Consider the following 19,668-nt stretch of genomic DNA (forward strand, 5'->3'; position numbering starts at 1 on the left):
TGTTGAGCCTTCCTCATTTGCTCATCGATTCCATGTGTACATACGAAGCCTGTAAGATGGACATCTGACAAACATACAAAACATCCCAGGGAGTCCAGTTTGAGGAGGCTTGCACCTTCTCCTAATCTTTGCCATCAAGTTAATCACAGTATGTGTATAAAAACACATCATATGATTAGCACATAAAAACTACTTGATGCAGGCAGACCTTGTTTTATTGGGCTTGGCTTTACTGAGCCGCGCAGCTACTGTGCTTTACAGACTGAAGCTTTGTGACAGCCGGTGTCGAGTAAGTCTATCGGGACCATTTTTCCAACACCATTTGCTCACTTCCTGTCTCTGTGCTGCATTTTCGGCAATTCTTACAATATGTCAAATGATTTCATTATCATATACGTGTTATGGTGATCTGTGATCAGTGATCTCTGACCACACTGCTGTAATTGATTCGTAGCACCACGCTAGCGCCCATACAAGATGGCAAACCCAACCGATAAACACTGTGTGTGTTCTGTCTGCACCACCGATTGGCTGTTCCATCACCCCTCTCCCTTTCCTCAGGCCTCCGTATTCTCTCAGACACAACAAGATGGAAATGAGGCCAATTAATAACCGCACAACGGCCTTGAAGGGTTCAACAGAGAGGAAGTTCTGTCTCTCACTTTAAATCAAAGGCATTTTTTAACAATAAGGTATTTTTAAATCAAGGTATAAACACTGTTTTCTTAGACATAATGCCATTGCACATTTAATAGACAAGAGTATAATAGAAACATAACTTTTTTATGCACTGAGAAACCAAAAGATTCATGGAACTCACTTTATCTTGATGGCCTGGAACTAAAGCCACAGTAACTCTCTGGTATGCCTGTACACGTATTTAAAATCCTTGGTTTTACAAATACTCTTTGAACACACACTTAATACAAAACAAAACTTTGAGGCAGTTTACATGGTTATGTTGGTATCACTAAAAGACAGCAATAAGCTTCCATTTAATAAAAGAGGAAATAAATGCAGACCTAGACTTACTTTCTTATTTTTCTTTTCCTCTCTAGAAAAACCTAAGCTCAAGCTTTAAAAAGCTGTTCTGTCAATAGAAGAGTGAATTTGAAAGCACTCAGGCCTGGGACCAAATCCATTACCTCTTGTGTGACCTCAGGCAAAACCAATAAACCTTCTGGAACATCAGCTTCTTTTGTTAAGAGTTGTTGTGAGAATTAAGAAAGATCAGGGTATGAGGTGCTTGGCGGTGGTCAGGATGAGAACAAGAAAGGAGCTAAAACTCTGCAGGCATGCCTGCTTCCAGAAGCTTCCAGGACCAGCCAGTCGTGGTCAGTCCCTCCCTTCCTCCACCCCAGCCCACCTAGGGCTGAGCCACCCCCATTATAAAAGTCAGGGAGCGTGATAAAAATCAGAGGAAATATTCCTTCCTCAAATCCTCTCTGTTTGAGGCAGCCTATGAATAAACAATGTAAAAGATAAACAACGAAGCAAACCAAGGAAATGCTCTTTGAGAAAAATAAATCAGCAAAACAGGGCAGAGTTATGGCTCTGATGGGTCTCGGAAATGAGGTGACAATCAAATCACCAGCATATTTAGAATCCCAGCTAAACCTCACAGAACAATTACAAATGGGATAAGTGATTTCCTGGAGGAAAAAAAATCTATGTTTGGGGGGAGGTCATCACAGATTCCCATGCATACTAAGCCCTTGACATTCTGAGTGACATTTTCTTTCTGGGAGTTTCTAAGCCTGACATAAGTCAAGATGGAAAGATTAAAAGTAATTGGCAATGCTAGGATTTTGTAAATAATTGCCAGGTCCCAAAATAAGCAGCCAACCACAGTGCCTGAAACAGAATTGGCATTCGATAAAAACTGCATGTTGGGATGGGGAGGGAGGGCAGAGAGACGGGGGAAGGAAGGGAGGAGAAAACTTAGTTCTCTAGTTAGGACTTTCAGGTCATGCTTGATAATCAATGATAAACATTCTTTGGACAAAATAAGATCAGCTCCCAGTGAGAAAAATAAGTCCAGGGTTACTAAGTGATTTACAAGAATAAAATCTTGGTGAACCTCAATTTCCCTATTACATTCACACACCAGGATCAGCAAATTGCAGCAGCTAAGAATAATTTATAAAATACAGGGATAAAGGAAGACTCTGCTTTTCACAGGCCACCATTTCTTGGGTCTAAAACAAAGCTGGGATGATCAATACTTTCTTATTTTATAGTACTGACGATACCAAGCAAGACCCTGGGGGACTCCTGGTCACAAAAGTCTTTCTGTGCCCCCTATTTCTTGATTACAGGAAGTAGATTTTGTTCGGTTTCCCTGACTTTTCCTGAGTTCCAACAGCAGGTTCAAACAGATGCTGATTAGAGAAGGGAGGAAATGGGGAGACAAAGGAGGAACCCTTAAAGGAACAACGGAGGAACCCTTAAATGAACAACAGAGAAACCCTGGGGCAGAGTCCTGGTTCCCCCTCAAGGGATACACAGAACAATATCTTTGAGCCCTTCTGCAAATACTGAAACTCCCATCAGTTGGGAGAAATTAGAGGTGTGTGTTGTCCACAAGCAACTAGACCCCAGACCAACTGGAACCAGAAGGTTGATGATGCTGACTCCCACTTACCCCACCACCAACCAATCAGAAGAAAGTCCACGAGCTGATCACGCCCTCTTTGGACCGTCACTATAAAACTCCTCCCTTTAGAACTTCCCTGGTGGCCTGGTGGCTAGACCCTGTGTTCCCAATTCAGGGCCCTTGGGTTCGATCCCTGGTCAGGGAACTAGTTTCTACATGCCACAATTAAGAGTTCACATGCTGAAACTAAAGATCCCACAGGCCACAACTAAGACCAGGTACACCCAAATAAACAAATTAGTATTAAAAAAAAGAAAACTCCTCCCTACCCACTCCAGCTCAGAACACACAGTTTTGAGGGCATTAGCCAACTATGGCCCACTTCGCCTGGCAAAGTAATAAAGCTGTTCTTTTCCACTTCACCCAAAACTCTATCTCTGAGATATAATTTCAGTGTTGGGGTAAAGAGGCTGGATAGGACTTCACTAATTACTCAGGTCAGAAGGGGCTGGAGCCCTATCTATTTGCAAAATTAAACATCTAAATGCTGATCACACAAACCAAATCACTCAAGTCATTTTCATGTTTTGGAAGAAAATAGACTTTTAGTTAGGGTTAGTTATGAAATACATTAATAATCACCTCCTCCTATCACTTAATATCATTAGTACTAAGTCGCTTGAGTAGTGTCTAACTCTGTGCGATCCCATGAACTGTAGCCTGCCAGGTTCCTCTGTCCATGTGATCTTCCAGGCAAGAATACTGGAGTGGGTTGCCATGCCCTCCTCCAGGGGATCGTCCCAACCCAGGGATCGAACCCGTGTCTCTTATGTCTCCTGCACTGGCAGGCAGGCTCTATACCACTAGCGCCATATCATTAGAGATACTTGCAAATCTCTGCCAGTAATTGCCCCTTTCTCCCTTTCCACCCTCTCGGACAGTGTGGCAAATTTTAATTTGTAACCCTCGGCATTCTGATTAGGGAATTAAGCTAAAATGAAGGACCACATCTGAATGGTCACAACACTGACACCCAGAAATGGATTAGCAGGCCCGACTCCAGCAGGGTGTGGAGTCAGCCTGGGACTCGTGAAGCTGGCAACCTGGCCTGCACCAATGCACTCACTCAGCTGGGAAGGAGCCCACTTTCAAGCAGGAGGAAAGTCCTTCTCTGCTTAGAAAACCCCCTCAGCCTACAAGGCGCTGTGAGTCAGACACAACAGCGCTCTCCTCTCCAGGCAATGAATGGTCCCTCTAAAGATAAGGAGGCCACACTCTGTTTCTGGTTGGATCTTGGGTCCATCTCTATCAGCCACCCATTTCCAAGGAGACAGGATCACACAGCTGCTCGATTTTGCCTCTGAGCTTGTAACTGAGCAGGACCCTATGGGGCTGAGTGACAGTCAGCCAGCCAACTGTGACCCATGTGCCAGGCCCGGAGAAACTGAGTGGGTTTGAAACCTGTCCTCTCACTGACTACCGTGCACCCTGGGGCAAGCCCCTAAACCTTAAGTTCTCATCTGTAAGATGGCAAAAGAGCATCACCTGCTTCCTAGGGTTCTTATGAGGATTACACATATTTGTAAAGTTCTTAGAACCATGCCTGGCTCTATGTTCAATTACACATACACAGAACACTAGAAGGGCTTCCCAAAGTGGTGCTGGTGGTAAAGAAACCAGCTGCCAATGCAGGAGATGTAAGAGACACGGGTTCAATCCCTGGGTTGGGATGATCCCCTGGAAGAGGGCATGGCAAACCCACTCCAGTATTCTTCCCTGGGAAACCCCATGGACAGAGGAGCCTGGTGGGCTGCAGTCCATGGGGTTGCAAAGAGTCAGACACGACTGAAGCAACTTAACACACACGCAGGCAAAACACTCTAGGTTATTTGTTCAATAAACAAAACTAAATGGATGTGGTGGAGGACATCAGCATCATGGTGATGCTGGGAGTGAGACACTCCCTTTTGCCTCCCCCTTCAATTTATCACCAAATAACCACAAGGCAACAAGGTGTCTCCGCCTAACAGTATGTCAGAGAATTCCACACATCTGTACATCTAAAGGTGGACACATAGGAACAGACAGAGGAGGCAGACCCAGGGGAACAGCAGACTTGATGCCTGCAGTCCTGGTCTCCCCAGCCAAGGCAGAGGTGCCCCAGCCCCACACTGCCCTGGAGCACCAGGAGAGGTGGCACAGACGAGGACAGCCTGGCTGCAGGGGTGCCCACGGCTACAGGGAACTGGGCAATGACCGTGGACCTGGGACCCTGCCCCTCCAGCCTCTGAGTTACCCACGACTCTGGTCCCCGAGCTCTCTACCCTCAGCGGCAGAGTCCATAAACCTTATAACACGGGACATGCTAGAGGTGCCCATGTGACTCCAGCTCCCTCCCACCCTAACCCTCCCCCTGTGGTGGCTGAGCCTGCAACTCAGGGGTTCCCAGAGGTGGCAGAAGAGCCCCTCTTCCTGGTAGCAGCACCAGCGATGCTGGCAACAGCAAGGCGCCAAGTAAGCAGAAGGCACAAGGTGTAATGATGAGGACATGGGGCCACACCTCTGACAAGGCAGCGGAGGACTGTGGTCTATTGCTGTTGCTAAGTCGCTTCAGTTGTGCCTGACTGTGCAACCCAGTGGACTGTAGCCCGCCAGGCTCCTCTGTCCACGGGGATTCTCCAGGTAAGAATACTGGAGGGGGTTGCCACGCCCTCCTCCAGGGGATCTTCCTGATGCAGGGACTGAACCCGCGCCTCTTACTTCTGTTGCATTGGCAGGTTCCTTACCACTAGTGCCACCTGGGAAGGATGAAAAGTGTTCATTCTTAAGGACAACTAGAGGCAGCTCAGAATGGGTCAAAAAGATGTTTGCTACTTCAAGGCAGAGGAACAACTCACCCAGCACCATGAAGAGCCGCAGAAACAATGTGGCACAGAAAGAAAATAACAATTCTTCAGAAACCAAAGTCAAAGTCACGGAATGCTGAGGTCTAACATATAAAGAATTCAAAATAAAGAAACTCAGCGAGCTGCAAGAAAACTCAGAAAGGCAGTTCAGTGGACCGAGGAACAAAATTAATGAACAGGAGGAATACTTCACCAAACTCAAAAAAAGAACCAGGCAGAAGTCCTGGGGCTGAAGAACACATACGCAAGGTAAATAATGCATTAGAAAACATTGGAAATAGAGCAGCCTACATGGAAGAGGGAATTAGCAAGCCCCAAAATAGAAATCTAGAAATGATACCGGTAAGAAGGTGAAAGAGAAATGAGATGCTAAAAAGGAGGGAAATTCTATGCGAGTTAGTCAACTCGTTTAGGAAGGGTAACATTAGGGTGATAGGTATCGCAGGGAAGAGAGGAAGAAAGGAACAGAGGGTTTATTTAAAGAAATAAAAGTTGAAAATTCACAAAGCTCGGAAAGGAATTAGATATACAGGCCTATGAGCTAATTACCTCAATACAAAACGACCTTCTCCAAGACACATTATATTAAAATTGCTAAAAGTCAATGACAAGGAAAGAAATTTAAAGCCAGCCAGGGTAAAAAGGACAGCAACCTACAAGGGAACCACCCTTAGGCTATCAGCAGGCTTCTCAGCAGACACTTTACAGGCCAGGAGGGAGCAGAATGACATTCTCGAAACACTGAAAGATAAAAACTGTCATCCAAGAATACTCCATCCAGCCAGGTTATAAGTCAGATATGAAGGAGAAATTAAAGGCTTTCTCAGGCAAACAACAGCTGAGGGAGTTCATCACCACTAGACCTGTCCTACAAGAAGAGTTGAAAGGAGCCTTTTGACCAGAAACAAAAAGGCAAAGTACCCAAAAGTTTGAGTAAGGTGATAAACAGAATGAGAAAATTGTAACTCTTGCCCAGAATAGGTTTTAAAACATTTTATTATAGCATAAAGGTTAAAGGGAAGCAGAAGAAATAATGACAACTCCTTCAGTTTTGTAACTCACAACATAAAGATGGATAATTTGAGAAAACAAAAACATAAAAAGGGAAGAAAAAGATGGAACCCATGCAGTGATGTTATCAGCATGTGTGTGCTCAGTCGTATCTGACTTTGCAAGCTTGTAGACTGTAGCCCCCCAGGCTCCTCTGTCCATGGGATTCTCCAGGCAAGAACACTGGAGGGGTGGCCATTCCCTTCTCCAGGGGATCTTCCTGACTCAGGGATCGAACCTGTATCTCATGCACTGTGGGTGGATTCTTTACCACTGAGCTGCCTGGGAAGCCCCACCAGGAAAAGAAGGACTATTTTATCTGTGAGAAGTTTTACACAAACATCATGGTAACAACAAAACGTAAATCTAGAAGAGAAACACAAAAAATAAAAAAGAGGACACTGAGAAAAACATCAGAGAAAACCATCAAATCAAAATACCAGACAGAAACACAAGGACAAAAAAAGCAGTGGAGAGACTGAGCAACCAGAAAACAAAGTTATAGTATTAAGTCTTCATCTGTCAATAATAACCTTAAATGTAAATGAGTTGAATTCACCAATCAAAAAGCATGGAGTGGTTGGATGGATTAAAAAACAGGACTCAACTACATGCTGCCTCCAAGCAACCCACATCAGCTCTACAGACAAACACAGGTTCAAAGTGAAGGAACAGAAGATGCTACTGTTGGCAAACGATGGCCAAAAAGGGTGTGTAGCCATACTCATATCAAGCAGAACAGACTTAAAGACAAAAACGAATAGTATATAATTATGAGGGGGAAAATTTATCAAGAAGATATAACAGTTATTAATGTATATACACCTAACATAGGAGCACTAACATATAAAAAAGAGATATTAACAGACGAAGGGAGAAATGGGGGCTTCCCCAGTGGCCCAGTGGTAAAGAATCCACCTACCAATGTAGGGAACATGGGTTATATTCCTGGGTCCACAAGATGTCCTGGAAGAGGAAATGGCAACCCATTCCAGTTCTTGCCAGGAAACATTACATATACTTCCAGGCTGCAATCCATGGGGTCTCAAAGAGCAGAGCGTAACTGAGTGACTGAGCACACACACCCACAAAGGCAGAAATTATCTCACACCTTATTGGAAGTCCTAGCCAGAGTAATGAGGCAAGAAAAAAAAACTAAAGGTATCCAAATTGGAAAGAAAGAAGTAAAACTGTCACTATTTGCAGATGATATGACTTTATACACACAAAATCCTAAAGACTCCACCAAAAAACTGAAAGAAATAATAAACACACACATAAAGTTGCAGGGTACAAAATCAACCCACAAAAATCTGCTGCATTTCTATACGTTAACAATGAGCTACCAGAAAGAGACATGAAGAAGTAAATCCCATTTACAATTACAACACAAAATATAAAATAACTAGGAATAAATTTAACCAAAGAGGTGAAAGATATGCACAGTGAGAAGAACAAAGTGCTGTTGAAAGAAACTGAAGAAGGCACAAATAAATGGAAAGATATTCCATGCTAGTGGATTGAAAGGATGACCTTGATAAAATGTCCATATTACCTAAAATAATCTACAGATTCAGTGAAATCCCTATCAAAATCTCAAGGACATTTTTCACAGAAACAGAGCAAAAATTCTAAAATTTATAGGAAACCACAGAAGACTGAACAGCTAAAGCAATCTTGAGGGAAAAAAAATAAAGTTGGAGGTATCACAACCCCTGATTTCAAACTATGTTACAAAGCTACAGTAATCAAAACAGCATAGTACTGGCACAAAAACATAGATCAATGGGACAGAATTGAGAGCCCAGAAATAAATGCATGCACATATGGACAATTAATTTACAACACAGTAGCAAAGAACATACAGTGGATAAAGGATAGCCTCTTCAATAAATGACATTGGGAGAGCTGAACGGGCACATGCAAATAAAATGAAACTAGGCCACTCCCTCACATCATACTCCAAAATCAACTCAAAATGGACTGAAGACTTAAATGTAAAACCTGAAACTATAAACATCCTAGTGGAAAACATAGGCAGTTCATTCTTGGTCATGGGTCTTAGCAATATCTCCCCAGGTATATCTCTTCAGACAAAAGAATCAAAAACAAAAACAAACAGCTGGGACTACAACAAACCAAAAAGATTCTGCACAGCAAAGAAAACTATCAACAAAATTAAAAAACCTACTGAATGGGAGAAGATATTTGCAAGCAATTATATCTAATAAGCAGTAATATCCAAAACATATAAAGAACTGATACAACTCAACAACAACAAAACAACCCAACTAAAACATGGGTGGAACTGAATAGGCATTTTTCAAAGAAGATATACAGATGGATAACAGGTATGTGAAAACAATAGCATGAATTATTAGGGAAACACAAAACCACAATGAGATATCACCTTGCACCTGTTGGAATGACTATTATCTAGTGAGTGCTGGTGGGAATGTTGGTTGGATAGCATCATCAACTCAATGGACGTGAGTTTTAGCAAACTCCGGGAGACAGTGAAGGGCAAGGAAACCTGGTGTACTGAAGTCCACGGGGTCGCAAAGAGTCAGACATGACCGAGAAACTAAACAACAACAATGGTCATCATGGAAAACAGTCTGGAGATTCCTCAAAAACATGAGACTAGAACCACCATATGATCCAGTTATCCCACTCTGAGCTATTTACCAAATAATATGAAACCATTAATTTGAAAAGTTACATGCACTCCCATGCTTACTGCATCATTACTCACAACTGCCAAGTTATGGAAGCAACCTAAATGCCCATGAACAGATGAATAGATAATGGATGCCCATCAATGGATGAATGGATAATGGAATGCTACTCAGCCATAAAGAGATGAAATCTTTCCATTTGCAACAACATAGATGGGTCTTGAGGGTATTATATTAGTGAAATGATTCAGACGGAAAAGGAAAATACCATATGATTTCACTCATCTGCGGAATATAGAAAACAAATGAAAACACAAAACACATGAATAAAATCAAACAAAAACTAACTCGTAGATACAGAGAACAGAATAGTGGTTACTAGAGAGGAAGCTGCTGGGGGAAGATGAAATGGATAAAGCAGATCAACTGTATGGTGATGGACGGAAACTAAATTTTTGGTGGTGAGCATGCTGTAGATACATAGATACTCTACCTCTCTGTATATATGCATATAAATACACATATATAAGTAATATATGTATAAATAATGATATATATAAGCATACATATATTAAATATATATAAATATACTCTACTTCTGTATATATACAGAGGTAGAAATATAATGTGGTACACATGAAACTTACAAAATGTTATGAACTAAAGTTAACTCAATAAATAAAAAAATAAAATAAAAATACTTAGATCTTAGTTCTTAAAGGTTAATAGATAAATAGACAAAAAGAAAAGAATTGAACCCAATTTAGCCAACAGTCATATCACCTGATCTGGATTCTCTCTCAATATGTCACTTCCTTTCCTTCACCACACTACTCAAGACCCCAATCCACACATCAGTCATACTGAGTTACTGACACTTCACCAAATGTATATAACTTGCTCATTTCCTGTCTTGACAACTGTCCTGTCTTTTCTCTGCCTGAAAATCCTTTCTTCTCTTAATCTACTTGAAAAGCTTCAAGAATTAGTTACAATCTCTCTTCCTCTGGGAAGCATTTCTATGACTTGCTCAGAGGTAATTACCTTTTCTTTTGTGCTCAGCGAGCCCCAATCTTAGCACGGTACTCATCAAATTTTCATAGTCACTTCCATTTCTGTGTTTGTCTTCCCACTAGGTCAGATTGCCTCACAGCTCAAACTATGCTCTGTCTTTTTTCTTAAATACCAAGCATTGTGTTCAGGGCATGGCAGTTGTTTGATTATGACTCGGTTGAGTTCAGTTCAGTTCAGTCACTCAGTCAAATCAGACTCTTTGCAACCCCATGGACTGCAGCACGCCAGACTTCCCTGTCCATCACCAACTCCCGGAGCTTACTCAAATGATAGTGATGCTATCCAACCATCTCATCCTCTATCGTCCCCTTCTCCCCCTGCCTTCAATCTTTCCCAGCATCAGGGTCTTTTCCAATGAGTCAGTTCTTCACATTAGGTGGCCAAAGTATTGAAGTTTCAGCTTCAACATCAGTCCTTCCAATGAATATTCAGGACTGATTTCCTTTACAATTGACTGGTTGGATCTCCTTGCAGTCCAAGGGACTCTCAAGAGTCTTCTCCAACACCACAGTTCAAAAGCATAAAATCTTTGGTGTTCAACTTTCTTTATAGTCCAACTCTCACATCCAAACATGACTACTGGAAAAACCATAGCTTTGACTATATGGACCTTTGTTGGCAAAATAATGTTTCTGCTTATTAATATGCTGTCTAGATTGGTCATAACTTTTCTTCCAAAGATTATGACTACTGGGTGACCAATGAAAAGTGGGATGAATTAATGAACGAAATTTACTCAGTGTTTGCTCTCGTGCTGCTGTAGATACAGAACATTCATGATATCTGTGGAAATATAATGTGATTCAGAATACTTACTCTTCTAAGGCTTGAAGCATGCTCCCAGGGTCCTCAGAAGACAGAATGTCTACCATTTGGTCATTGAGAGCGAGATCCTCATTCACACCATCAGCTGAGGTGAACTGGGAGTGCTCCAGCTTGTTTTCGTGATGCTGAACCTTCAGGAGAATTTCAGGAACAACAATTGAGTGGGCCTTCCTGTGAATGTCACAGGCTAGAAAAGTCATGAGGGAACGTGGGGATCTGTAACCAGAGAACCTAGCTGGCCTCACCACTGGTGAGCAGACGAGACTCAGGCACCTCACTGCACTTTCCTGGGCCTCATTTTCTCATCAAAGAAATGGGATCATAATTCCAGTAGCCCTGCACAGACTTGTTGTGTGGATAAAACAAAGCAGGGGATAGAAAGAGCTTTATAACTATAAAGATCTAATACAAATATTTCACCATCACCATCACCATCACCATCACCATCATCATCATTGTCCCCCCAGCCCCTTCATCACCACCAGCACCATCATATATCACCATCAACATCATCATCATCGTGATGCAGAAGAATATTAACAGATGGCATATGGACTTCAACAACATGGATCTGGTTGGCTTCTAATCAGAATATAGAGTTGTCAGATGGAAGTGACATCAGAGATAATTAAGCTCAATCCTTCAGTTGGATAGATGATGTATCTGTGTTGCTCTCTGACATTACTAATGCTGCAAAAATGCATAATAATTTTACTAACATTTAAGAATTTCTCTCCATGTGCCTTGTATGAGTTATATCATGAAAATGTCACACAAAATGTGCTGATGTCCCCACTTTACATATATGGAAAATACAGCTCAGAGAGATGAAAATGACATTATCAGAGTTCACACAGCTCATAAAGAGCCCGCATGGTATTTGACCCGAGGTCTACCTAACTTGAAAGGCTGCCTTCTGTTTTATAACACATTTTTTCCCTTGGTCACCAACACAAAGAAAAAAAAATTTTTTTTAATGTGGAAAGAGTTCATATTGTGATGTTGGAAGAAAAAATACTACAAGAGTCTTCAGATCTTAAATCAAATTCACACTTTGCTTTCCTCCCGTGGTTGTAACAATCAGCCTTTAATCTCCGAGAAATGAATTCTGCTCCTTCATCGAACGAGCAGGGTGAGTCTTGCTCATCTGTGATTGATAACAGCTTTGGGAGAGTAAGTAGAATGTCTCATTAGATGGGCCATTTTTCTTCTCTTCACTTCTGCCTGTCAAGGAGATTGTGGGTTGACCTCACTTTGCAATGACAAGTCTCTCCTCCAGGAAGCAGAAACAAACTGAACAACAGGCGAGGACTGCCAGCCTCCAGAGGTGGGGGTGTCCCCGGAAGCCAGGTCTCAGCCTATACTCGGCCACCTGAAGGCTGTCCAGCTTCACTGGACTCAGTTTCCTCACTACGCGGTGAAGGAAAAAGATCACAAATGTTTCTTTCAAGTGGCTGGACCTCTGGGTGAGTCATCCAGCCCCCATGGTCCTGCAGGAATCAACAACCCCTCAGGGTGCTCACTCCCAGCAGCGACTTCTCATCCTAGGACAGCACCCTGTTTTCCTGCCTCCGTCTGTCCGTCCTCTGATTGGCTGCAGGGTGATGGTGGAGATTCATCCCTTCACATGTTCACTAAGTGCCAGGCTCCCTACCAGGCAATGGGGATTACAGCAGGCAGCATCCATGACCCCTGCCCTTGCCCTTCAGGGCCTTTGAGTCCAAGATCTACCAGCCAACACCTACACTTCTTTCCCTGTAGGCTCCTTCTGGTCTTCAGAGTCCATGTCAGAGAAACAAGGCCTTTGTCCTGGCCCCCTCCCCGCCACTGTCTTCATCCAGAAGCATTTCATAACTCAATACCCATTCTCTTTCTCCCTTCAGGCAGGATGACGCTGACGCTGGCTCTACACTGTCCCGAGTTCCCAGGTGGGATAAAGAAGCACCTGGTACCCATAGTGGTAGCTGGACTGGCTGCCTTCCTTCCCACCTCACTCCCCCACCTCCTACCTTTACTTCCTGGGATCACTTCCCATACAAACTATTTGCATTTGGATCCTGGTCTCAGGGTGTGCTTCTGTGGGAACGCAGACCAAGACATGAAAACAGAGACTGAGGAGCTCACAGATGGGGATAAACGGTGGGGAGGAGGGTGGTCCAGAAGCCAGGGCAGGAACCCAGAGAGGGGCCCCTGACTCAGCCAGGAGGTGGCCAAGTGATGACTTCCATGGAGAGGCAAGACCAGAGATGAGTCTTCCAGGACGTGTCAGAGTCCTCTCATTGAAGAGCAGAGGGAGGATTACAGAAGCATCCTGGTGAGTGTGGAGAGCAGCCATTGTCTAGAGCAGGATGTCGGGGTGTGAAGCTGGACCACAGGGGGCTCTCTTTATAAGCTATGTTAAGCCGTCTGGGCTTCATCCTGAGGATGAAGGGTATACAAGGACCTGAATCAAGGTGTGGCATGAACGCACAGTGGGCCACACAGGCAGGCACTCAGTGATTCAGCCAGAACAAGGGCTCCCAATCCTGTCCTGGCCATCTGTTAGAATCATGCAGGGAGCTTTTAAAAACAATAAATGATGGGGATGGCTCCCGGGAAAGCAGTCAGAGTCTGTGCAGGAGGGCCTAGCTTTGAGCATGCATCATGGTTCCAGCATGCATCCATGGATGTCATGGATGGTCCTGACATCCATCCAGAGGTGAAGGATAAACTTGAACCTCACACCTACCACCAACCAACTGCTGCCCTGGAAGAAGATGCGTGTCGATTCCCACCTGATGTCTGGTAAGCATGCCTCCCTTCACACACTGGTATCGAACCATGAAGAAGAGCACAGCCCAGGCCAGCACCAGGGAGAGAATGAAGGCCACACAGAACCCCGCTGCGTGGAGGCCGTGGTTCGGCAGAACCTGTGGGGAAGAGAGAGAGAAACAGATCTGTTAGTGGTCACACTTCACATCTTTCAAGGCAAGTTACAACTGAGTTAGAGAAGAACAAGGAGAGAGTCAGTGAGACCAGCCTGGGTTTGGATGGAACTTTGCCACCTATTAGCTGGTTGCCTTGGGACCACTGCTGAACCTCTTTGGGCGCAAGTCAAAGGGGCCCAAACACTTCAAGGAGCTGAGCATGTGGTGCTGAGCATCACAGGTGCTCACGAATGTTAAATTCCCTGATCAAATATATAATAATCCTAAGGCAGCAGGAAGGACTCAAGACACGCCTTCAGTCGGGCAGAAGTTTGCAGAGGCCAGAGGAAGAATCCATAGTGCCCTCAACTTCCCTCAAGGCTGCCTACTCCCCCGGCCCTGGGACCACTACCCATAAAGGGTGGAGCCCACTCTGGACGTCAGGGTCACTCGGGAGGATGTACATGGCAGGGGAGGCATCACATAGCAGAAGGCAGCCCAGTAAATGACCATCCAGGGTGGACTGCAGAGCTCCTGTGAGCTTCATTCAATGTGCCAAGCATACTCTCTCCTGGACGGTTTCCTCCGGGCTCCATTCTGTGACATCCTGGGACTAATTGGATCCACTGATGGGCCAGGAGTGGCCAGCACCAAGTAATAAGTAAGTTCTAGACACCCCCACATTCCACCCCGCCCTCCACTATCTCTTTGGGATCCAGAATGTGATACCAGATGGCAGCAGCTGCCATCTTCCTAAGCACTCAGCATGGGGCAGGCCTGGGGCCAAGGTCGTGCTCTCACGTCGGGGCTCACGTTGGAATCACCTGCAGGGTCTGCATTCCACCCTCAGGGATTCCGCATCACCAGACCTTGGGCAGGAACTGAAAAGAGGCATTTCTAGCAAGTTCCCAGGGGTTGCTGCCGTCCTTCATGACCAGGGGCCACTCTCTGAGAACCCCTGGGCTAAAGGTTTTACAAGAACTAACTCTTTGAATTCTCCCAAAGACTGAGTAACAAGAGGACAGCTCTGGCTTTCAAATCCTACAGACCTGAATTGGAATGCCTCCTCTATCAAAAGAGCTGTGATAACAGTATTTTGGGGCCAGGGACTTGACCTCTGAGAACCTCAGTTCTCTTATCTGCAACATGGGAATAAAAACATTACTTCTCACAGCAGGGAGAGTAAAGCAAATAAAACCACAGAGGAGTTTCATGCAAAGTTCGGCTCTTTTATTTAATTGACAAATATGTATTAGGTGTCTACTGGGTACCAGGCTACATGGCAGAAGCTAATAAGATGGAGATGCCTTCTCCCTTATGTGATTATATTCTTCCTGTGGGCACCGACCAGGACCGACCCAGACTACCTGCTTCTCACAGACAAGGGCCTGGAGCAGCACAGCAGCTGAAGCTTGGGCTCTAGACTCAGACCACTGGGTGTGGGACCCATCTCTGCTACCTCATGGCCATGTGGCATTGGGCAAATCACTTCATCACTTTCTCTCTCTCTCTCTCTCTTTTTGGCGTGGAGCATTTTTAGTCTTTTATTAATTTGTTACAATGTAGTTTCCGTTTTACATTTTGCCTTTTGGTTGGGAGGCATGTGGGACCTCAGCTCCCCAACCAAGGATCAAACTCGCACCCTCTGCATTGGAAGGTGACATTTCAACCACTGGACAGCCAGAGAAGTTCGCACTTCATCTCTGTTTGCCTTTGCTCTTCCCCTGTGAGACAGAGATGAGAGCCCTCCAAAGGGTGTGCTGAGGATTAAACAAGAAACGTGAACAAAGGCCAACGAAGTCATCAGAAGAGGGCCTGACTGTGAAACTCACTCATGAAATGTGATTTTTGCCCTGCCTTCCCCTGTGGGCTGAGTGACCCGAGGCGACTCCACTGGTCCAGAAAGGGGGATGCTATGCAGCGGCCATAACCACTCATTTCATCAGAAGCTTATCTCAAAAGCAGGCCTGGGAATTGCTTCCAATGCAGGGGGCTTGGGTTCAATCTCTGGTCAGGGGAACGCGACCCCATATGCTAGAACTAAGAGTTTGCGTGCTGCAACTGAGATCTGGTGCAGCCAAAATAAATAAATAAAAATAAATACTTAAAAAAAAAGAAAAAAACAGGCCTGGACTGAGAGTCTCCCATTTTGATGATACTTTGATCCTTCAGAGAGTTTTTACCAAAATGTCTATACTCAAAAATGAAAGGAAAAAAAATCTGTGTCCTTAACAAGGGGCTTTAAAATGCCCACCCCTCACATCTAGGGTTCATGCCTCAGGAAATAATTCGAAGCTATACATAAAAGTTTACACACAGGTTGGTTTTTGCCATACATTGACATGAATCAGGCAGGGGTTTACATGTATTCCCCATCCTGAACACCCTCCCTCCTCCCCCCCATCCCATCCCTTAGCCTCTAATTAAAAAAAAAAAAAAAGTTTACACACAGGTTGGTTGATCCAGAAATATGCACAAAGATTTATTTACATATAAGACTGTCTTCAAGAACATTAAATAAAACAACAAATGTGGATGTATCCCAAATGCTCCACAATATGGAGAATGGTTAAATATTTTAAGCTTCTATGAATTATTCTATCCATATAATGGGCAATCATTCAGCCATTTTATAAATTTTGAGAAGCAAGGTAACACATGCATGCCGGGGGCGGGGGAGGGGTGGGGGGAAAGGGGTTTTTGACAGAAGGCAAGGGTTTAAAATGAAAAGCGAATGTCCTATATGTCTTTCTGCACCCTTTTCTAACCCTACTTCCCATAGGGTTAAAAAGTTAAATAGATACTGGTTTTAGTTTCTATAGTTTAGGGAACAAGATGGTTAGTTAGCTTAAATATGCTAAAAATTACGCATGCATCGTTATTGCTCAATTTATCAGCATTACACATTGTTTATGAATTCCTGCTATAACAGATGTGGATTTAGGTCATGAATTTTTACCCTAAAAATCTGAAGGATTTGTTACCTCCTAGAGGCTTTAGATCCCTCCTTACACTTCCTCCCAATTTTAATAGTTATATTCAGTTAGCTACCTTTGTCTAGCTTTGAAAAATCGAAACTCAATTTTTATGGCATTAAATTTAGAGAATATTTCTTGTCTTCTTACTAAGAAACGTGGTGAAACTAAGGCCCAATATTTTCCTCCTCCATCTCTCCTTTCATTACTTCTGTGCTCCAGAATTTATGTTTATTTTATACATATCTATATGCATGTATATTCTGTAATCACAATTAAGTCTTTGTGGTGATTTATAAGTTAATTCTAAAAATTAAAAAAAAAGTAAAGACTCACTATTATGATTAGACATATGTATTCACTGCATATGAATGGATATGCATATTTGCTCAAATTAACTAAATGCAATCCTGCGTAACTAAATATACACCCCTGCGTGCATGTGTGTTCTAAGTCGGACTTCAGTGAGGTCTGACTCTTTGCAACCCTGTGGACTGTAGCCCGCCAGACTCCTCTGTCCATGGGATTCTCCATGCAAGAATGCTGGAGTGGGTTGCCATGCCCTTCTCCAGGGGATCTTCCTGACACAGGGATCGAAAGCAGGTTTCCTGCATTGCAGGCAGAAACTTTTCTGTCTGAGCCACCAGGGAAGCCCCGAATATATCCCTAAAAGTGACATCGTTTTAATGCAGTGCCCTTTCTTACCCTGTCAATTTTCAAAATCAAGCCATAGTTTCAGATTACATCAATTTGGACCAATACGTCCTTGTGTAACTTTTTGTTTTTCCTGGGCTTTCTCGTGGCTTTTCTTTTTTCTTCCTGGCGAGACATCCATTTTCTTAACGATATTAGTTGTTGCGGGGAGTCATCTTTTTTTGTTCCTTAAAGTCATCATTCCAAGAGCTCTCTGACGCACAGATCCGGCTGCTCTCTAGGCACCACTGCTGTCATTGGAGGTCTGTCTTTACTGCTCTCTGTACGCATGCATGCTCAGTCACTAAGTAATATCCCACTCTTTGTGACCCCACAGACTGTAGCCCGCCAGACTCCTCTGTTCATGGGATTTCCCAAGCAAGAATACTGGCGTGGGTAGCCATTCCCTTCTTCAGGGGATCTTCCCAACCCAGGGGTCGAACCTGTATCTCTTGCCTTGGTAGGCGGGTTCTTCACCACTGATCCACCTGATTAAAGAAAAACTATGTTTTGGATTCCATTCCTTTCTTTTTCTTGCGTTTTTTTTTTCCACTATGATAGGGTACGTTCCATATTTGTGTTCTCTCAAGTAAATTTGTGTAGAATATGTTTTTATTTCTCACGTTTTAAAATATTGTTACTCTGCATTCATATGATTGTTATCTTGGCTGAGTCCAAGGTCCAAAATCTTTTTCCCTCAGGATACTAACGATGCCACGCCACTGTCTTTAGTGTGCCTGATGACCTCTTAGAAGAATCTGCTTTCTAGGAGCTTTAAGTTCTGCATGCTCAGCCAGTTACAAGAAGATTTTGAATTATTTTTAAGTGCAGCAAAACACACTTTACATAACATTTGCCATTTTAGTCTTTTTTTAAGTGTACATTTCTGTTAAGTACAACCACACATCACCACCATCTCCAGAACTTTTTCGTTTTGCAAAACGGAAACATTTCCTCTGCCCAGTCCTGCTCCTCCCCCGTCCCTTCCACAGGTGATCTGATTATGATGGGGGAAGCCCACGATCGCCTCCTAGGTTCAATGATTCATCAAGACTCATAGGACTCAGTATATAGTCATCCTCACCCTATGTAATCACTATGATTACAGTGAAAGGATACAAAGAAAAATCAGCAATAGGAAAAGGCACGTGGGGAGAAGTCTGGTGGAAACCAGGAGCAAGTTTTCAGCATCTTCTCCCAGCAGAGTCACACAGGACAGACTTAATTCCTCCAGCAATCAGTGTGATGACCCAGGTGGAATGCTGTCCACTAGAGAAACTCATTTGCGACTTGGTACCCCTGGAGAAGAGGAGGGGGTGGAGGTCTGGGGACACTGGAGGACAGGAAGTGTGCTGCAGTCCAAGGGGTCTCAAAGAGTCAAACACGACTTAGTGACTGGACAACAACAAGCCCTGGAGAAGGAAATGGCAACCCACTCCAGTGTCCTTGCCTGGAAAATTCCATGGACAGAGGAGCCTGTTGGCCTACAGTCCATGGGGTCACAAAGAGTCAGACACGACCGAGCAAATGAGCACACAGGCATGCACGCATTTAGGTGTTTACTCAGGACTAGTCACTCAGGCATCCTCTGCCTGCTACCGTGTGTGTGTGCTAAGTCCCTCCAGTCGTGTCTGACTCTGCGGCTCTATGAACTGTAGCCTGCATGCCCTCCTCCAGGGGCTCTTCCTGACCCGGGGATCCAACCCACGGCTCTTATGTCTCCTGCACTGGCAGGCGGGTTCTTTACCACTAGTGGCACCTGGGAAGCATGTACCAAAATTCCAGGCTCCCAGAAGGAATCAAAACATTTTCAACATAAAATATATTGTTTATAAGAACAGTTTAGGCAACGTGAGCCACTCTTAGTTCAGTAAATGGTGAGGATCGTCCTGAAATCCAGGTTCCCAAATGCCAGTCAAAGGCTCACCTTGTAAGCTGGCCTTTCTAAGGACAGCCACCTCAGGC

General features: G+C 43.9%; 1 protein-coding gene across 5 annotated transcripts in view; it reads right to left on the bottom strand.

The window, feature by feature from the left end:
• EVC2 (EvC ciliary complex subunit 2) overlaps positions 1-19,668 on the bottom strand; it is a 149,957-nt gene that overhangs the window by 92,997 nt on the left and 37,292 nt on the right. For all 5 annotated transcript variants that reach the window (XM_065914640.1, XM_065914639.1, XM_065914643.1 and 2 more), the window contains exons 8-9: positions 13,904-14,038; positions 11,121-11,260 (exon numbers count right to left, since the gene is read on the bottom strand). In XM_065914640.1, coding sequence (XP_065770712.1) covers positions 11,121-11,260; positions 13,904-14,038 — 275 coding nt within the window. The remainder of the gene's footprint in view (positions 1-11,120; positions 11,261-13,903; positions 14,039-19,668) is intronic.

Source organism: Muntiacus reevesi, chromosome 22, assembly GCF_963930625.1.
Source record: "Muntiacus reevesi chromosome 22, mMunRee1.1, whole genome shotgun sequence".
In the NCBI taxonomy this organism is placed as follows: domain Eukaryota; kingdom Metazoa; phylum Chordata; class Mammalia; order Artiodactyla; family Cervidae; genus Muntiacus; species Muntiacus reevesi.